This window comes from Schistocerca gregaria, chromosome 1, assembly GCF_023897955.1.
Source record: "Schistocerca gregaria isolate iqSchGreg1 chromosome 1, iqSchGreg1.2, whole genome shotgun sequence".
In the NCBI taxonomy this organism is placed as follows: domain Eukaryota; kingdom Metazoa; phylum Arthropoda; class Insecta; order Orthoptera; family Acrididae; genus Schistocerca; species Schistocerca gregaria.
The window spans coordinates 816,523,384-816,545,339 of NC_064920.1; the positions used below are offsets into that span (position 1 = coordinate 816,523,384).

The 21,956-nt window shown below is 38.9% G+C and overlaps 1 protein-coding gene across 2 annotated transcripts in view; it reads left to right on the forward strand.

Annotated features, from left to right (window-relative positions):
- Nucleotides 1–21,956, forward strand: part of LOC126270919 (sin3 histone deacetylase corepressor complex component SDS3) — a 115,597-nt gene that overhangs the window by 44,182 nt on the left and 49,459 nt on the right. For both annotated transcript variants that reach the window (XR_007549142.1, XM_049974110.1), the window contains exon 3: nucleotides 14,751–14,864. Coding sequence is in view for 1 of the 2 variants with exons in the window: in XM_049974110.1 (XP_049830067.1) it covers nucleotides 14,751–14,864 (114 nt within the window). In the remaining variant the exon portion in view is untranslated. The remainder of the gene's footprint in view (nucleotides 1–14,750; nucleotides 14,865–21,956) is intronic.

Consider the following 21,956-nt stretch of genomic DNA (forward strand, 5'->3'; position numbering starts at 1 on the left):
GCTAACACTTGGATCAAGAATCATAAAAGGAGGTTGCATACGTGGAAGAATCCTGGAGATACTAGAAGGTATCAGATAGACTATATAATGGTAAGACAGAGATTTAGGAACCAGGTTTTAAATTGTAACACATTTCCAGGGGCAGATGTGGACTCCGGCCACAATCTGTTAGATATGAACTGTAGATTAAAACTGAAGAAACTGCGAAAAGGTGGGAATTTAAGGAGATGGGACCTTGATAAACTGACTAAACCAGAGGTTGTACAGAGTTTCAGGGAGAGCATAAGGGAACAATTGGCAAGAATGGGGGAAAGAAAAACAGTAGAAGAAGAATGGGGAGCTTTGAGAGATGAACTTGTGAAGGCAGCAGACGATCAAGTAGGTAAAAAGACGAGGGCTAGTAGGAGTCCTTGGGTAACAGAAGAGGTATTGAATTTAATTGATGAAAGGAGAAAATATGAAAATACAATAAATGAATTAGGCAAAAAGGAATACAAACATCTCAAAAATGAGATAAAGTGCAAAATGGCTAAGCAGGGATGGCTGGAGGAAAAATATAAGGATGTAGAGGCATATATCAGTAGGGGGTAAGATAGAGACTGCCTATAGGAAAATTAGAGACCTTTGGAGAAAAGAGAACCATTGTATGAATATCAAGAGCTCAGATGGAAAATCAGTTCCAAGCAAAGAAGGGAAAACTGAAAGATGGAAGGAGTATATAGAGGGTCTATACAAGGGCATTGCACGTGAGTGCAAGTATATTGGAAATAAGAGGATGGACATGAAGATGAAACGGGGGATATGATACTGCGTGAAGAATTTTACTGAACACTGAAAGACCTAAGTCGAAACAAAGGCCCCAGGAGTAGACAACATTCCATTAGAACTACTGATAGCCTTGGGAGAGACAGCCCTGATACAACTGTACCATTTGGTGAACAAGATCTATGAGTCAGACAAAATACCTTCAGAATTCAAGAAAAATATAATAATTCCAATCACAAAGAAAGCACGTGTTGACAGGTGTGAAAATTATCAAACTGTCAGTTCACTAAGTCAGAGCTGCAAAATACTAACATGAATTTTTACAGACGAATGGAAAACCTGGTAGAAGCCGACCTTGTGCAAGAAAAGTTTGGATTCCATAGAAATGTTGGAACACATGAGGCAATACTGACCCTACGACTTATCTTAGAAGATACACTAAGGAAAGGCAAACCTATATTTCTAGCACTTGTAGACTTAGATAAAGCTTTTGACAAAGTTGATTGGAATACTCTCTTCCAAATTCTGAAGGTGGCAGGGGTCAAATACTTGAAACGAAAGGCTATTTACAATTTGTACAGAAATGAGATGACAGTCAAAAAATCGAGTAGGCATGAAAGGGAAGCAGTGGTTGGGAAGGGAGTGAGAGAGGGTTGTAGCCTATCCCCAATGTTGTTCAATCTGTATACGGAGCAAGCAGTGAAGGAAACAAAACAGATATTCGGAGTAGTAATTAAAATCCATGGAAAAGAAATGAAAACTTTGGGGTTTGCCAATGACATTGTAATTCTGTCAGAGACAGCAAAGGACCTGGGAAAGCAGTTGAACAGAATGGACAGTGTCTTCAAAGGAGAATATAAGATGAACATCAGCAAAAGCAAAACGAGGATAATGGAATATAGTCAAATTAAATCAGGTGATGCTGAGGAAATTAGTTCAGGAAATGAGACAAAGTATTACTGAGTGTTGTTATTTGGGGAGCAAAATAACTGATGATGGTCGAAGTAGAGGGGATATAAAATGTAGACGGGCAGTGACAAGTTATGTGTTTCTGAAGAAGAGATTTTTTAAGATCAAGTATAGATTTGTGTCAGAAAGTCTAATTGAAGTATTTGTATGGAGTGTAGCCATGTATGGAATTGAAATATGGACGATAAACAGTTCAGATAAAAAGAGAGAAGAAGCTTTTGAAATGTGATGTTACAGAAGAATGCTAAAGTGGTCGACCACGTAATTAATGAGGTGGTTCTGAATAGAATTGGGGTGAAGAGGAATTTTTGGCACAACTTGACTAGAAGAAGGGACTGATTGGTAGCATATGTTCTGAGGTGTCAAGGGATCACCAATTTAGTTTTGGAGGGTAGTGTGGAGGGTAAAAATCGTAGAGGGAGGTCAAGAGATGAATACATTAAGCAGATTCAGAAGAATTTAGGTTGCAGTAGTTATTTGCAGATGAAGATGCATTCATAGGATAGAGTAGCATGGAGGGCTGCATCAAACCAGTCTCTGGACTGAAGACAACAACAGCAACAACAATAATGACAAAATATAATAATGATGTAAGAACAGAACCACATACTGTGAAATATGCAATGCATTTTTATGAAATGAGAAAAGGAGATTGACGGGGTGATGGGGTGGGGAAGCACAAATTCCAGGTGGTAGCCAGATATATAAAAACGGTGGAAATTGAACTCAGTCATGACAATGAACTCAGGGAGCAAATTGCTGCTACGAGAATATTAGAAAATTAGTAGAAGTGCTGAGGCGGAAATGGAGGAAGGAAAGGTGGTGAAGGAAAAGATCTTGGTGTGTGAAGCCCCAGTGTACAGGAGTTCTTGGTCCAAGGTTTGGTGGAAGTAACAATGGGGTTAGTGGTAGGGGAGAGAGTATAAACTGTATGTCATTTTGGAACAGAGCAGAGAACCAACTAAACCTTGTTTGTTCAACACTTTCTTGCTCCTTTATTTTGCTCTTAAAAATCTCAAGTTCTTACAAAATATCCAACTGCATACCTTTCAATACATGATGCAAAACCTGAAGTGAAGTGTGTTGTCTGTAGTACCTACCCTATGACCCATTTTTTTAAAAATGCTGTTCAAACACCATCCTATTAGAACAACCTACATGTTCTTTAAAGCAGGTTACAAAACTTCTACACATTAGTCCAGTATAAAATGAGTCGCAGGATCCATATTGAACGTACCCAGCCGGATGAATTATATTTACCATTGACCTGACACCCTCCCAGCTTGCTGAACCTATGTTTCAACTTGCACCTTAGCTGGCCCGTCATAGGGATCCTATCCTAAATCTTTTTGGGAGGGAGTGGGCCACCTTTTTGGAGATGGGTCTCCTATATTGCAACATTCTGTACTTTTTTTTTGTCAGCTGTTTGTGGTGGTTTCACCTGCCCGTGCTTCCTGTACAAACTGGAGACCAGTGACTGCTTATAGCAATTAACCACCACAGCCTGCTTCAAAGTGTTTAACTCTTTATTAACTTCGTCCTTGTTTAGAGGCAAACTCAACAGTCATGTAGCACAAAATACGCTGCCTTGGACCTAGTGGGATGATTGAAATCATTGCATATTAAGGCATCCGATAGCTTTAGCTTTCGAAAAATTGACAAGCCAAGGCTCTCATTAGTCTCATAAGAAGCAAATCCAGGCAACTGAATTTCATATCCACTCCAACTTCCACCATATACTTAACTGTCAGGTGCTGCTCATTAAATATATTAGAAATGGACACAACCTTGTTGTAAGTGCCCTTCACGATCATAAAAACATCAACATATCTTTTATAAAAAAAACAATGTCATCAGAGATCTCCTGATTCAGTTTAAAAATAACTGGTTTATTATGTGGTCTTTGCTGTTAAATTCTTTAAAAAGTTGTTAGGGTTCCTTTCCGTTCACCTATGTTATCTGTATGGTTACTCCTCCTTACGTTTGGTTTCCCTGTTGTACAGAGCAGTTAATATTTATTAGGTTGTAAAGAAAGGTCATATAGTTATTTGTGATCCAATTTTTAGTAATTTCCTCTTATTACTGCTGGTAATGTATTTACGTTTATGCCATGCTGTCCACTTAACCTCCTTTTGGCTCCTTCATATTCATGCTCCTCCCCCCCCCCCCAATCCTGTTTATCCCCGTTTCCCAGTCCTCCATCCTCCCCCTCCTACACCCCCTCCCCCCCTTCTCCCCTCCCTCCTGCAACCACATGCCTGCCCTAAATGCACATGCACATGCACATGGATATGGTTATGCTATGTCTTTCTCCATTTTTGATGCCTTGAAAAGAGACAACTTGTGGTTTAATGTTTGGTTTTCATGGGACATGTTATGGAAAAGGTTTTATCTGCACGGAATGTGCAAAGTTTGGTGTGATAAAAATGTTTATACTTGTAAATGATCAGGAGTGATGAGAATTTTTAATCTCCTGTTTTGTTTTCTTTTAATATTAATACTGCTGCTCATTTTTAGAAATCTTTGTGTGCCTACATGGCATACAGTGATGTAATATGTGCCATTTGTGGTGCTGCTGCTGTGTACTACTGGTCTGTGTTTTTAAGTATTTGACTCATTTTGGTAAAGATTTAAAAACAGTATAAATTTTATTGTGGATTTGTATGGTTATTGTATGAATTGTTGTATTCTTGATTGTTGAACATTTTAATAAATAAAAGGTTTCCTGTGTCCTGTCAGGGCACCCCCTGCCGGATGTTCCCTTATGGCAGAGGAAGGAGTAAACTGCCAGTTATCTGTATGTACTGTGAATGTACATTACACATTGACATCTTCAGAAGTGACATTGTTACATAAGTTTAAAATGATATGTTCTGAAACTTCAGCTTAAGTGTTTAGTAATAACTGTATTACGCATGAGTGTAAATTTGTTTTTCTGTCGTGTAGGTTGATTTGAAAATGGGCCTTGGCCCAAACCTAGTAACCGATGAAAAATAAAATATTTGCAACTTTTCTTTTTAATGTTCTTTTAAACTTGTCCATTTATGCTCAACATTGTCCGTGGAGGAGATGAAATTTTCATGTTGATCTCGTATGTAGTCTGAAATTTCTTTTTGTTCACTCTTGATACGCAGAAATACCATACTATGTTTCTTTGTTTTCCCTTTTACTGCTATATTCAGAGGTGCTGGGAGGTCCCTCTGTTCATTGATTCTCTGTTTCAAGCGCCAAATTCATATTCTTGAGGAGAAAAAAACATAGTTTCAGAAAGCACCTAGCATCCAGCACACGTTGGCCTATCGATTACTCATATGATTTTGAAACGCATCCCTGTTGGTTTTTGAACACACTCTGTTAGTTGATTTCTGACTGAATCATAAGTTGATTTTTGAATGCGTGCATAGTGTACGTGATGTCTATTAGGGGAATCCTCGTTGCATCTAGAAATAAACTTTCCTGCAGGCAGAAGGGGACTGGGCTGTACGAGCTTAGCGGAGTGAAGCCGAACGAGTGAATGCCAATCGCTGTCTGATTATGTTGTTGATTGGGTTCGCGAATGATCAGCGTTGTTATAATCACTAGGGAAATCCACAGTCAGACTACCAGAGTGGAAATTGCCCCAGTTCGGAAATATCGTAGATTCGCGCCCGATGCGCAGAGCAGTCAGAGTTATAGTGGGGAAATGTGTAGTCTCCACGTGACACGTGTTTACATTTAGTGATTTTGCTGTTTCCTCTTCGTTTACTGCTCTCACATCAGATGAAACCAAAATGGATTTCTGTGGCCAGGAGCTATCAAGTGAATTAAAATAAATTCTCATAATTACGCAAGGCTAATATATGTTATTAGTTTCAGATTTTATTTTATTGCCACTTTTCTGACAGTCACACATTAATCGCCTTGTAGAAGAATGAAGATATTTTTGCCAGCTTGCTAAAGAAATTTGGTTTTTATTAACCTTTTACACTGAGGCAGTCAATGTGTTTGAAATGAAGTGTTTAGTTTCACACCATTGATTAATTTCAACTGCTCGTTGCATTTCAAGTGCAGGTTTTCATCTTCTTGCACCTATGACATTATGCCATAATAAAGAATCCAAAATGAGTTAATACAGTACTAGTACTCCAAGAAAATTTACACCCCGAAACCCACGCGGAAAAGCTTAACATCAGGTCGAGGCTTACATCATTGGGAATCTGGATATACGAATGTGCTTTGTAATTATACACTTTAAATGTGCCATTTTAGTATGGTTCACGAAATTCCGATGTTCTTGGAGTATTCTCTGATGTCTTTTTTTTCTTTTATGACATAATGTAAGATCATTTAATGTTTTACATGTACAGTCATACGGGCTTCCTGTATCGTAGTAGCTGCCAAAGCCCGGTGGTGCCTGTTATCTGGTGCTCTGACAACTACTGAAACGAACCTATTTCTAACAGGTCGCGGGAAAATATTACAAATGGTAGATTGAAAAGTGTTACTTTCAAAGTAAATTTCCTTTTACGCAAGTTGAACTTTATGTGAGAATGTACGATTAATTTCTTAAATCACAGAGCGTTTGATGAACAGCCATTTCGAGCCCAGAAGGTCAGACATTCATGCTGTTGTTATGAGCAAATAGATGTAGTGCTACGGGAAGCTTTCTCTTCTCTACGGTCATTAATTTATTTGTGGAAAACTTAGAGGACAATTCACTGGACTTGGCTAAAAATTTTACTGGCACATTTGTGTGATATATATTAAAGTGTAACACGTGCAAAGAAGATCAACATTATATGTGAAAGCTTAGTTTCTCTTATTAACCTTAGAAACCAATAGTATATGTGAAAGCTTTTCTTTTCTTTTAACAACACTATGTCTATTAATTTAAAACATTAACTTTGCCTGTTTGTGCGTTCACGCTACTTAACAGTGATGTTGCTATTAGCCTACTGTGGTCTGAATGCTGTCATCGACTGGTGGGATCACGTGACATGAGCTATGACTGGCTTTACAAAAGTGCATTGCAGTCTCGATTGCAATGGTTCGGAAAGTAACATGTGGTGTATGGTGGAATTCAAATTTATACTTTTGTAATACAAAAATATGCAGCATACATGTTGCTGCACATCAAAAATCTTTCCAAAAGGGGTTTTCTTCCCTGAGTTTAGTTTTTCAAAGTGCCAGGAAATTCTATGCCCATGTATAAAAAACATAACAAATCCAGGATTTTTTTTTCTTTTTCCGCGTCTACACCCTGCAGGTGGAATGAGCAGTATTCAGGGATATGACAGGAACAATCATTTGAAGCAAAAATACTTCGTACAGACATATGCCCTATTCCAAATGGTTTGCGAGATAGAAGACGTTTGATGTACATTATTTTTTTATTTTCTGTATTATTCAGTACTTTTATCAGGTTTACGCATCTACAACACTTAGTATACATTATAACATGTGTTTTACAAAAGAACCATTAAAAAAAAAGTGTTTTTATCACGGTGAACTGTAAGAGTTATCTTGCACATCACATCAATGAGGGCAGCAGCGTCTATGGTGTGACTGAGCATTTCATGTCTTATATTAATGTTTTGTTTATACACCTATTTTCATCCAACCCCATAAACAAAAAATCTAATGATCTCGGTGGCCAGTTAATTTTACTAACACAATCAATACAGCAATTAGGTTAAGTGCAGTTGAGATGTTTCCTTACATGTTAGTTGAAATGTGGAGGGGCTCCGTCATTGCAGTGTGTGTGGGCAAACAAACGTCCTCAAGGTGTTAAACTAATTTTTCAAGAAAATGTTTGTATTTCTTTCCTGACATTTCGTCTACTAAAATTACTGGACCTATCAAATGTTACTGATAATGCTGCACCAAATATTAATAAAAAAAACAGAGTTGTAAATTGGTGTCTGCCATAGCTTGTGGATTTTCCTGTGACCGTCAATGGGTACTAAGGTTATAATAATAATAATAATTATTATTATTATTACATCTGTTTTTGATTCTTAAACATGGATTCGGCAGTGAATATTGTTAATGGAAACAATGTTGTTTAACCAGTGAAAAATTCAACTGGTTTGGCGTTGTTGCCATTGTGAAGGTCGTGGACATACTGTATGTGAAGTGGATACTAGTTTCCCACATATAGTATTCGCAATACACGAGAACATTGATTTGTGCATACTGTCACTGTGCACTGGCAGTGGGACTGTGCTGCACCAGTTCAACAGTGTGTTGCCGTTGCTGCAAAGGTCGTTAAACTAAATATTGAGAAGAAAAATTTGAATTTGGAAGAATATCTGCTTCACATATGTGCTACAACTCTGGTAAACACTCAAAGACAGTCTGATTCACTCTCTATCCCCTGCACTACTCAACTCACAACACACCATAGACAACTGCAAGTTCATCGGCTGGTTTAATGCCAGGATGACATCGCGAGCAAAGAGGCTGAAATTGAGGTAAGTTGGGTCAGAGGAATTGGGTAGGTAAGACAAAGGTGTGCACCACTAGCCCAGAAACAAATGTACATTGTGTTTTGTATCAGAAACCAGTTAAGAGTAGGGTGTATGTTCATATGAACTTTATTTCAAATGAATGTTTGTCATATCCCTGACTGTTCACCATTCCTTATGGGACACCCTGTATACATAAATGAGCTGATGGATTGGGTAAGCAGCAGTGTGCCACTGTTTGCTGATGTTGCAATGTACAGGAATGGGTAGTCATTGAGTGATTGTAGGATGATACAGAATAACTGACAAAACTTCTTTTTTGTATGAAGAACATCAGCTTGCTCTAAATGTGGAAAAATGTGAGTCGTGGAGTTAAGAAGGAAAACTAATCCTTTAATGTTCGAATACAGTACAGTGCTGCTTGACACAGTTACGTTGACTAAATATCTAGGCATAATGTTGCAAAGTGACATGAAAAGAAATGACCACATAAGGTCTCTTGCAGGAAAAGTGAATGGTCGATTTTGGTTTATTGGAAGAGTTCTAGGAAAAATCTTGAGTACTGATAGTCCACAGTTATGGATGTGACAATTGTACAATTGACATTGAAGCATTAACATGAAAATAAAAATGGATACAACTGAATATGAACAATAAACATTGCAAGTTTGATGATGTAAGTTGTATTGATTTGCTACTAAACAAAAGGGAAGGAAGTTTTAGAAATGTAACAAAGCCTTCTCCCCTCATGGAATGGCTCTGGAGTGTTTGAGATCCTCAGGTTGGATTAAATGAAGACATGAAGCAATTTTGAGGCATGCTGCTAGATTTGTTTTGGTTGGCTGAGTCAACACATGAGTACTACAGATATGCTCCATGTACTGCAAAGGGAATCCCTGGCATTCAGAAGACTTTCTTTTTGCAAAATGCTACTGTGAAATGTTAGAGAACTGACTTTTACAACAGACTGCAGAATGACCACAATATGCATCTCAGAGACAAGATAAAAGAAATGAGGGCATGTACAGAACATGTAGAACGTTGTTTTTTCACATGCTCCATTTGTGGGTGGAATAGGAAAGCAGGCGTATAAGGTACCCTCTACCGTCCATCATATGGTGGCTTGTGGAGCATGTATGTAGATATAGCTGTAGCTAATGCCTTCAACAAAAGGCATATTTTCTGGCCCCCAGTATTGGGAATGATCTTGGAGACATTGAAGCTGGTCAGCTATTTGCATGCTGTTGTAATAAGTGTCCATGGGAAGTGGTTCAAGGATGATGATTTGAGTTGGTGACAAGGTGCGAGACATTGATTTCTCATCACAGATGGTGATGCATAAGCAGTGAACTGTGGCATACCTGATGAAAGAGTAAAATGCTGATGGTGGCTTAATTGTTTCTAAGAACACAGTTCAGTGTACATTGTTGAACATTGCAGGTGACCCCCTACTGTTTATACAATGATGTCATCAGTTACAATAACAGTGGGCACGAAATCATCAAGATTGGGCTGTGGATCAATGGAAGTGTCGTCTGGGTGGATGACTCATATTTCTTGTTAGACTATGTTGATTAGTGTGTCTGGATATGCCATAATCTAGAAGAACTTCTGCTCCATGGAGAAAGGACAATAGACACAGTACTATGCTATGGGAGACATTTACCTGGGATTCTATGGGACCTGTGGTAGTAACTGACAGATGGACTATGTGAACATTATTGCAGGTCACCTGCCTACCTTCATGCTTGATGTCTTCCTCGACAGATGGCATCTTCTGGCAGGATAGCTTCTATGTTACAAGGCCAAGATGGTGCTACAGTGGTTTAACTAGTGTGATAGTAAACGCAATTGTGATTTCTTAGCGAATAATTTTTGTCTGGTCGGAAACTGATGGAACACATCTGGACCTCTAATTGGATGCCATCAGTGCACCCACAAACCACCAGCCCGTATTTTATAGGAATTGCATGGCCTGTGCATAGAAATTTGATGCCACATATCTCTGGAAATGCACCAAGAACTTGCCAAATTCATACTGCGCACAATTATTGCTATACTGCACTATAAAGGCAGACCAGTGTGCAGATAAGCAGCTACTCAGCCTTATGGGCCATCAATGTATGTTACGTACTAAGACAGCTGCAAAATGTGCTCCTGTCAAGAAAAAGAAAACGTTTTCCCTATGTTATCAATATGAGGCAAGGTATGAAGGAAAATGCAGTCGATCATAGTGAATAAAGTGGTTTGCGGAGTGTTCGGAGATAAGTTCTGAAAGCAAATAAATGTATTTCATTAGCACAAGTGAGATATTTATTGTCATTGGCATAACAGCTTTTGTAAGCCTTAGCCTTATGTAGATGATTGTTCCTTTCTTCCCTGTTTAGCGCCAAACTTTAATTTTAATTCCAAAGTTTCTTATGTTCTCTCTGGCAGTTCTGATCTTAAAACTACCCTTGTTCCTTGAGGCGCTACACTGTATATCATCTTAATCTTCCTCCCTTTATCTCTCACTATATGTTCTGCCAATTCCAGCCTTTTTATCTTAATGTAAATGACAGTCGGGTTCATTCTGTTGACTATTTATAATGGAGTAGGAGATGAAGGAACATTTCTGACACCAATTTTAATAGTGTTTCTAGGCTAACTGGATGTCGGCGGTGATTCCCTGCTGAAGACGGAGTCAGGTGCAGAAGAAGAAGGCAGTTTGTTTACGCAAGAATTTTTATATTATAGTTACTATACTATTATTGCATTTAGCAGCTGCTAGCATTGATGGAGAACAAGGCGAATACATCGCCACAGCATCTCTCTCTGTCGCCTTGCTGGTGGAAGCACGGACGTGTACTCCCACTGTGGCCATTGATGCGTTCCTGGAGTGTTGTATTTCCTGGCCACAGCATCGCTTGCCTGATGCAGTTGCTTTGTGCTGAATACATCGGGCTAATGGCCAGTCCACAATGATGCAGGGTGTGGAAGTCCTGTGTTCGGAAATTCGCAGAGGTTGGAATGGATGTGGATCCCCTTCATTGTAGTTTCATGAAGGCAGCAGAATGTGGAGCTGCCCTAACGCCTAGTTGTTCAGGTGGTGCACAGGAACTTGAAACCTTGTGATATAGTAATGGCAGCAGCATCATAGACATTGATGGACATCACATTGCTACTCTGCTGTTAGGCTACAGGGTTGCAGTGCAGCAGCTTCCAGGTGACTTCGTGGAAGTGTCAGCATGTATGGGTGTTACTCGTAAATGTTATGGAACAGAGGTAATGACCAAGATATGACTATTGTCATGCGGCAGATAATATTCAGTTTGGGATTTCAGAACCGACATTATTCTAGCAGTTTACTTCTGCTTCAAGACAAGTGAAACTATACACATGAAACATACAAACCAATTTCTATGAATGGGTGTTCATTAGGACAGCCTCCATATCTGTAGGTTCATATTTTTCAGCTATTTCAAAAGTTGTAAAGGCTTCCTTTATTGCTGCTGGTGTTGTTGCAGGTAATGTCAGTATCATCTGCATATGCCAGCATCTGAACTGGTTTGTGCAGGATAGTCCCCCTTGCATTGATGCCCGAATCTTACGATCTTTTCTAGGGAGTCAGGATAATGAATGTCCCAGTCGTACTCCATTTTTAGGGTTCTGCACCTCAGCTGGTAGAAACAGAACCCTCATAGCTAACCTGACTGACTGGAACCCCTTTCTCTCAGGAACAGGTAGAAGTACTATTTTGAAATTTACACCACATACGAAGGTATATGGCCCCTTGGTGGTGTGAAAAATTAGAACCAAGTCAGTGCAGTTGAAAGATACAGTGATTTGTGTCATGGATTTCAATATTTGCAAATTCACTCATCGAAACCTATCGGTGAACTCTCAGATCAGATCTTGGTCTTCTTTTAAATGTAGCCTTCACCTCTCAATGATGTGATGAGTCTCCTAGGGAGGAGGGAGTGAGGAGGTAGTTCACATTCCACTTTAAACTGTAGATCCTCTCCCTGGTTGGATAACTGGGGTAGTTCAGGGATGCACAAGTCGCTGAAGTGTCAAATAGAAAGACTTACATAGGACATTGAACAACACGGAAATTGTCATCATCATCATCTATATAATTAAATTTGTGCGGAACCATCAGATCACGAGTCTTTCTTGCACTTGTCCAGTTTTTATTTGTGGTCACAGCACTTGATGACTTATTCTGTATCTTAACTTCAATCCACATGTTTTCTATAGTAGCTTGCACTCAAGATGATAAATTCATTCGGAATCTCTTACTCTGTCATTGCTATATGCTGCCCATTCTGTAGTAGACTGATCTGAAGTTTTTAAAAGACTCAGTGTGTGCCAATGCCAAATTCTTTGTGTTTTCTAGTACTTGATGTATTGTGAAGATCTAATCAACAGTAGTTCATTCTTAGAAAAATAAAATAAAATAAAATGAAATTGACATTTACAGTCACCAACAGCATTTTCAGCGTAGGGTAGAGGTCTATTAAAGAGGATGTTGGAGAGGCTGCATGTAGGCAGGCTGGAGGTTTCCGTACCATTGAATGTGTATTGTTGTTATTAAGAGATATACTATCCACTACCATATGTCTCATGGAAGCAAAGTGTAAAAGTCTGACCCCATTGTCATTTGAGTTGTCATGAAGACTGTATTTTCCAATGGAAGACTCGCCTTTCCCTATTTTAACATGTCTTAGCTTCTCCTCTGGCATTCATTGCATATTTCATCTAACCATCATAAAAAGCATCTTTCTGTTCTTTACTCTTCTCGTAGTTGGTTCATGGTCAATCTTGAGACTATAGTTGAAGAATTTCCGTTTGCATAATCAGTGTGATTTTGCATGTAAGCCCATAATATTTTATCCTCTCATTTACAATAAAACCAATACTAAACCTGACATCTTTACTTTGACAGCTATAAAATCTCGTATGTGGGTATTCATGTGTCAACTTGGCATTTCTTGCGTTTTATTACTCTGTCTCCACTAGTGGGAAATGCACCCCCTGGACCTCTTTTTCCCCCATGAGGAAAGATTCTGTTACAGCAATTCCAATATTTTCCCATGTAGACTGTAGCTGGAATAGAAACTGCAGTCTAAAACACTGTAAAGAGTTAAGCAATTTGTGTGAATTTTATGACATTTACCGAACATGTTGAGGGTAAAATGTGATGAGGTGGTATTTCATTTTTGCGGAAAAAATAAGAACAGCCAAATTAAAAGCTATTGGGATGTGTGAAGCTGTGTACCGACATACATGGCAGTCCCTTCATTAACTCTTGGCTGTGGAGGCGAGACAAACAATTGTAATTACTCTGTATTGTGTCTTCAACATGTTGAGGCTCAATCTAAAATACAATATAAAAATGTAAAGCTGTTGGGTAATATAAGGACAAAAATTTAATTGTGGAAATTTAATGTGGTAAAGGCAAGACAGTATTTGTCACCGTACACTTAGCAAGGCCAGTTTATAGGACACAGACTTAAGTGGTTTGTCTTGACAGAAAATACAGAAAAATACACCAAATCATGTTGTATAATAAAGAAAGAGGCTCTTTACCTTAGACTATCCAGATGGAATGGAATAAGGGTCTCTTGGTATTCAAATATAATGTCGCTGAAGGAGAACTATGCAGAAACATGTTCAGTGGGATTAAATATGTAATGTGGAAGAAAACGATTGTGCCGGCCGGGGTGGCCGAGTGGTTCTAGGTGCTACAGTATGGAACCGCGCGACCGCTATGGTCACAGGTTCGAATCCTGCCTCGGGCATGGGTGTGTGTGATGTCCTTAGGTTAGTTCGGTTTAAGTAGATCTAAGTTCTAGGGGACTGATGACCACAGATGTTAAGTCCCATAGTGCTCAGAGCCATTTGAGCCAAGAAAAAGATTGTTATGGGATCGTTGTTTGTAGGTGGGATAACAGAGCAATACCAGAAAAACAACAGGAAACTGCTGAAGCAGTAGTCTGTGATATATACTTACAGGGCACAACAAGAAGAGTTGAGTGTGGACACTGGTTTGGTCCAAACCAGTGACATCAATAAAGGAACAAAGACACTTGACCATAGACAGTTTTGCAAGCAATTTTTTAATGAGTATTAGGAAAGATAAAGTATAGGAAATATGGCCTATATAAAACTACACTGAGTTTACTGCATGAATGGCATCAATTTCTAACGAGGAAAGTATTATTTGGTTCTTAATATCTTATTTGATATTTGCACAACAAGCTTGATTTATTGATTCTTAGCTGATAGAAAATGCGATAAAATTGAGATTGTAGCATTCTTCCGTGTTAGTAACAGATTATTATTGAGAACAGATACTCCATTTCTTCCAGAAAAAATAAAAGAAGGAAGGTCACAGTCTTCAATGTTGTAATAATTAAAGACAGCAGTGTAGATGAAAAGAAAATAGAAAAAAAAAAAACATGTATTTACACGAGATGTGTATATTTTAATCAGTGGTGATTAATTTTAAGCTGTTCAATGATATTTTGTCTTAGTATTTACTGGAATTTACAATTGCGAACATTTATATGGAAATTTGTGTTGCAGAATGTACCAAGACAAACTTGCCAGTTTAAAGAAACAGCTCCAGCAATTGAAAGATGGGACACACCCAGAATATAACAGAAAACTGAAGAAGTTAGAACAAGCTTATAGAGAGAGGTAATATTTTTAAAAATTGTCACATTATTATTATTATTATTATTATTATTATTGGCCATCATTTTCAACATGAGAGTCTTTCCATTACTATCATTAGGGTTTCTTTGGATTAAATCTTTTGACTGTTTGTTACTGTGTGTTCATAACATTACAGTAGATAACTAATTCGGTGCCATAACGGAATGTTCAAAAGTTGTCAGGTAGGCCCACTACTCTGAGTATGGATTGTGCATATTGTCTGTTTCTGCAAGCTTAGACAAAGGTATTGTGTGTATGCAAATGCATTAACCCTCTATGTGTGTTACTACTTTTTTTGCTTACACCACCTAAAAGTAACAAAGTAAATGAGTTGGAAAACCACTACTTTAAAGGGAAAAAAGCTGCATCTTCTTCAGTTACATTAAATAACATTTCTTTATCTTACGCTGTTTAGTGTTTACCTTAATACAGTAGTATTTTTCAAAGGAAATAGTTGTCTACATTACAGTACTTACCATGCAGCTCTGCAATGGACATTCCTTTTTGAATTGGACCTAAACGGAATTCTCTCTCTGTGAATTCAGAAAATCTGATAATATATATGAACTGAATTACTAATGAAGTATTTCTCTTTTTTTCTGAATTGTTCAAAATTTTCAATTTCATGCGTTGTCAGGCAGGTTATTCACTCAATAAGTATGTACCACTACTCTCAGTCCTAGAATAGGAGGCAAAGTATATGAAAATTATTTTGCCTTGCATTGTAATTGGGAAAATCACAACTGATCTGAAACTGCCATTAAGGTGTTAATCTGTAGGGAAAAGAGTATACAAATACAAAGATCCTTACAAAGGCCACTATAAGAAGGTCAGTTCTCTTACTGCTTACACTTTCTGAATAATGTATTTACCATAGGTTAACTGCCTCGGGAGGTAATTCCCTTTGACAAGAAAGAGCGAAAAATAAGTAAGACAACACTCTTAGTCTTCAGGTCAACACGATGATAGGTGCTTTAAAGGACAAAAGATACTGAGCTTAGGTTGCTGATTAGATTTTGTATTGTTCCAATTCATCATACTGATCCAAGAATTTTACACCCAGAGTTTCATTCAGTTCCAACAGCATCTGTTTGTGGTATTAGCTGATAATTTTTGAATGTTTGACGTTGCGTGATATGAATGTTTGTGAGATAAAGATTTAAACTGTTTATCATCCAAGCTGTGTGTGGTAGTTGTGAGCTTTGGACACTGATGGGTGTGCTTGAAGCAACAGCAAGTGTGGAAATTTTCTTTAAATGTGTCTTAAAATAATTGTAAGATCATTCGTGTAGGATAAGAACTGGATTACACCTAGTACCAATCCCTGTGGAGCACCACATGTTACACTCAAAGACATAGAGTGATGCATTATGAAAGAATTATCCAAATGGGATAGAAATTGTTAGATGTAATGTACATGTACAGTAAAACAAATAATTACAATTTCTGAATAATTGGATGATTTATTCAAGAGGAAAAAGCTTCACAAATTCAGCAAGTCACCAATGTGTTGGTCCACATCTGGGCCATATGTGAACAGGTATTCAGCTTAGCATTGATTGATAGTTGTTGGATGTCCTCCTGAGGGATATCCTGTCAAATTCCATCCAATTGGCATCTTAATCTACCAAATTTCCAGCTGGTTGGAGGGCCCTGCCCACAATACTCCAAGCATGATTAGTTTGGGAGAAATCAGCCCATCTTGCTGGCTAAGATAGGGTTTGGCAAGATTGAACAAGCAGTAGAAACTTTTGCTGTGTGCGAGTGGGTGGGCTTTACCTGCTGAAATGTATGCCCATGATGGCTTGCCATGAAGAGCAACACAATAGGTCATAGAATATCGTTGACATGCTACTGTGCTTCAAAGGTGCTGTGGATGACAACCAAAGGGGTCCTACTAAGAAATGAAAGAACACCCCAGGTCATCTCTCCAGATTGTTGGGCCACATGGTGGACAACAGGCTGGTATCCCGCCCTGCCTGGGTCATCTCAAGACACGTCTTCACCATATGGCCCGACAACCCCGAAGTGATGGTCTGTGATGCCATTTCATTTCATAGCAGTACCCCTTTGGTTGTCATCCGCTTACAACTCTGCAGTACATTGATCATATTATATGCCCCATTTTGTTGCCATTCGTGGCATGCCATCCTGGGCTTACCGTTCAGCAAGATAATGCATGCCCACACACAAGTGTTTCTACTACTTATATTCATGCTTATCAGACCCTACCTTGGCCAGAAAAGTTACCAGGTGTCTCCCAAATTGAGAAAGTTTGGAGCATTATGGGCAGGGCTCTGCAACCAGCTTGGGATTTTGATGATCTAAAGTGCCAGTTGTACAGAATTTGGTATGATACCTGTCAGGAGAACATCCAACAACTATTAACCATGCCAAGCTGATTACCTACTTGAATCCAGATGTGGACCAACACATTGGTGACTAGCTAAATTTGTGAAGCTTTTTCTTGTGAATAAACAGTACTAGTTTCCTGAAATTGTCATCATTTGTTTGCTTGTACGTATACATCACACCTACCAATTTGCAGTGCATTTACAATTATTGTAATGTCTTTCATTGCAGTCTGTTTTCTCACCTGTTTTCACGATCGAGTATTTTGTTCATTTGTAGAACAGTTTTATATCTATTCTAGGTGTAGAGCAGCCAGTCAATTTAAAATGCTGTGCTCTGCTTATGTAACGTAGTTGTCAGAATAAGTGCAATAGATGACTGAAGTAAAAGACAAAATAATAAGTGTTCATCACATTCAAACATGTCCACTTGGTGAACTCAATCACAGTTGTTGATTAGTATGGAGTGACAGTTCAGTAGCTCTACAGTGTCTCACCTTCTTATAAATAAATGATCTGCCAAATTGACACTGTCACAAGAATTAAACTAATTTCATAATGGGGAACATAGCACAGGGTATCCCACATAAAACCAGTGTGCCTCATGCTCGAGATTCAAGTAATAATAACTAACTAAAAAAGAATAGGTAATAGTACCATTAAAAAAACATATTTTTACATGTTTGTCAGAGATGCTGGAAGTTGTGGCCACAGCCATCCATGCGTCACCGACTTCGTGTGAGGGTGTTACTTGCAACACACTGTAATTCTGCAGGCATGATGATTATAATTTTTCTAGTAATGTTCTATTTAAGGTCGTGTGTTGTGTCAGTATTGTCTGCATACATTTTGCATTTAAGTGTACCCCATAAAGACAACACAATGTTAAGTCAGCCAGACTTTAGGGCCAGATGCCTCCACTGCCAAGTCTGTTTTCAGGGAACATGTTGGGGATGTGGGCAGTATTTTGGGTGGATGTGCGAGCAGTTGCTTTATCTTGTTGGAATACTGCATACAGCTTCTCTGTACCTGTTAATTGTGTTTAGAAACATTTAAAGGTCTCTAAATATCTGGCATTTTTAAGGTGCGATTGAAAATATGGGGTCAGTAATGCACAAGCGGACAGTGCACACCACACCTGTATTTTCCAAGTGGAGGAATTCATCATGCAGAATATCTGGGTTGGCCTGCAGCCAGTAACTGGAATTCACGGAGTTTACCTAAGCTAACAAATGAAACCAGGCCTCATCAGACATGAAGCACAGCAAGGATACCCAAGTAACCATTGGCACTTAATGTTAACAACCAGTTACAATAATTAGTTTTTTTTCCTGGTCATTAAATTTCAACATTTGCACCACACTCACATGATGGGCTTCTAATTTAATGTCTTTTAGTACACACCAAATGTTGCAGTAACCTCCTGACGACCAATTTGCGGGAACTTCTCATAATGTCCATGCAAGTTCTGTTTATAGTTTGAGTTTCTCACTGTCAGCCCCGTATTCCTTTGCACATTATGAACGGGTCTTACAGCCCTCTATTTCTTGTAAGATCTTGAATAATGCTGGTTGTTAGCTGATAAAACACAGTGTAACCAACCTTAGACACAGGGTTTCCACTTCACAAGAAATTCAACTACAGTTAGTCAGTACATAAGGCGTACTGGTTTTATGCAGGACACTCTGTATAATGTAAGAGATGAAGTGGTGTAGCAGTGGGCAACAAATTGGAGGAGGATCAGCTCAAGAACCTGACATGCCTCTACTGTTTAAACAGTTCATACAACAACTTATCCTGGCTTCGCACGAGTGGCACTAAACATTGGTTGCAGCAGTAATAAATAAGATACAAAAACCTTCCTTGTGAATCAGTCATTTAGTGAAAACCCTATCAAAATCTCTACTGTGTTTACTGAGATTAGCCAGCACATTCAGGCAGAAAAGTGCAGTGGGAGCTTTAATTTAGTAGTACATGTAAATATCTTTCCAATGTTAACAATTGCAAGATCTCTGATATCAGTATACGACCACTCTACGTATCATCAATGCATAACTTAGTTTATAGTAGGTACACTACTGGCATTTAAAATTGCTACACGAAGAAGAAATGCAGATGATAAACGGGTGTTCATTGGACAAATATATTATATTAGAACTGACATGTGATTACATTTTCACACAATTTGGGTGCATAGATCCTGAGAAATCAGAACCCAGAACAACCACCTCTGGCTGTAATAACGGCCTTGATGCGCCTGGGCATTGAGTCAAACAGAGCTAGGATGGCATGTACAGGTACAACTGCCCACGCAGCTTCAACATGATAAAACAGTTCATCAAGAGTAGTGACTTGTGTATTGTGACGAGCCAGTTGCTTGGCCACCATTGACCAGACGTTTTCAGTTGGTGAGAGATCTGGAGAATGTGCTGGCCAGGGCGGCAGTCGAACATTTTCTGTATCCAGAAAGGCCCCTACAGGACCTGCAACATGCGGCCGTGCATTATCCTGCTAAAATGTAGGTTTTTGCAGGGATCGAATGAAGGGTAGAGCCACGGGTCGTAACACATCTGAAATGTAATGTCCACTGTTGAAAGTGCCGTCAATGCGAAAAAGAGGTGACATAGACGTGTAACCAATGGCACCCCATACCATCACGCCGGGTGATACGCCAGTATGGAGATGACAAATACATGCTTCCAATGTGCGTTCACTGCGACGTCACCAAACATGGATGCGACCATAATGAGGCTGTAAACAGAAACTGGATTCATCCAAAAAAATGAAATTTTGCCATTCGTGCACCCAGGTTCGTCGTTGAGTACACCATCGCAGGCGCTCCTGTCTGTGATGTAGTGTCAAGGGTAACCGCAACCATGGTCTCAGAGCTGATAGACCATGCTGCTGCAAATGTCGTCAAACTGTTCGTGCAGATGGTTGTTGTCTTGCAAACGTCCCCATCTGTTGACTCAGGGATCAAGACGTGGCTGCACGATCCATTACAGCCATGTGAGTAAGATGCCTGTCATCTCGACTGTTAGTGATAAGAGGCCGTTGGGATCGAGCACGGCGTTCCATATTACCCTCCTGAACCCACTGATTCCATATTCTGCTAACAGTCATTGGGCCTCGACCAACGCGAGCAGCAATGTTGCGATACAATAAACCGCAATCGCGATAGGCTAAAATCCGACCTTCATCAAAATAGGAAACGTGATGGTATGCATTTCTCTTCCTTACACGAGGCATCACAACGTTTCACCAGGCAACGCTGGTCAACTGTTGTTTGTGTATGAGAAATCGGTTGGAAACTTTCCTCATGTCAGCACATTGTAAGTGTCTCCAGCGGCGCCAACCTTGTGTGAATGCTCTGAAAAGCTAATCATTTGCATATCACAGCATCTTCTTCCTGTTGGTTAAATTTTGCGTCTTTAGCATGTCATCTTCGTGGTGTAGCAATTTTAATGGCCAGTAGTATAATCAAAGTGGTTACATCTTTTTTGTAATTGTATATAGCAAATAGTGCTAAATCATGTTTGAATATTCCTTGCTGTATAAATAGGTGCATTATGCTTCAGGAATGTCCCACCATTTTTAAGTTACAGAACTGCACAAAGATGTGAGAGCGTTTTGCAACTGATATTTCATAATGTGCACAAAGAACTGACTTGCGTGCTAAATTCCATGTATATCTAGCCAATTTATCAGAAAACAAATGCCATCTTTTACCAGCTGATTATATATGCTTTCTGTTAACAAATGATTGTTAGTCATTTCCATTGTCATCTGCATATTCAGCACAATTTGAATAAGAATGTAACAAATCAAGAAATTAGTCAGTGATACATATGTTTATATTATTTTACTTATGCTTTTGTTAGGAATTGCTGCTGATGAAGCTATTTTTACAGTTTCCAGAGTCACCAATGGATTTACTTCTGCCTGAAGAAATTCTAATTCTTTATATGCCCCATAGTACTAGATTTGAACTCCTGCGAGCCCAATGCTATTAATACAGCAGCTATATTTGTGATGGTAGTGTGATAACACTGTGCCCATAATTCCTAGCTAGTTTGTTCAGAAACGGGGGTATTCAGGAGGCAGCTGAAAAACGTTGAGGCTTGCTCCCTTCCGGGGACATGAGTGCTTGTGACAATATGGGCTAGTTGGATGTCATTATTTGGTCCTAGGGAATTGCAAACTGTGTGCTGTTTTCAGAAGATCCCTCAACATAAATTTCGATGACTTGACAAGTTCGTAGCTATAATCATATCGATGTTTGGACGTACATACTTGTGACAGCAACTTATTCACAATGAAGAGAATGAAATCCATCCACAGAAGCTCACTGACAGACATATCTTTGAATGACTAGTGCTCAGGACGTGGTATCAGACATTGGTGCTTAAGTGAAAATCCAAATAAGTGGTATTCATTAACATCCAATGTTTTTATGCTTAATATGTCAATAACATATTGGTAAAATACAAGTTGACGTAAATTTAAACATAGTCCAGAAAAAACAGTCATCATAACACGGCATCAGTTGTAAGGAATAGGTTTTGTAGTTAGCTGCACTGTTAACAAGCTACATTCATTTCCAGAGAATCCACATTAGCTGTCATAGAAAGTACTCATTAACAACAGTTTCTCATGCAGAGTTAATGTGTTCGTTCCTCCTTCCTACAACCCCCCCCCCCCCCCTCCTCTTTTGAATCCCCAT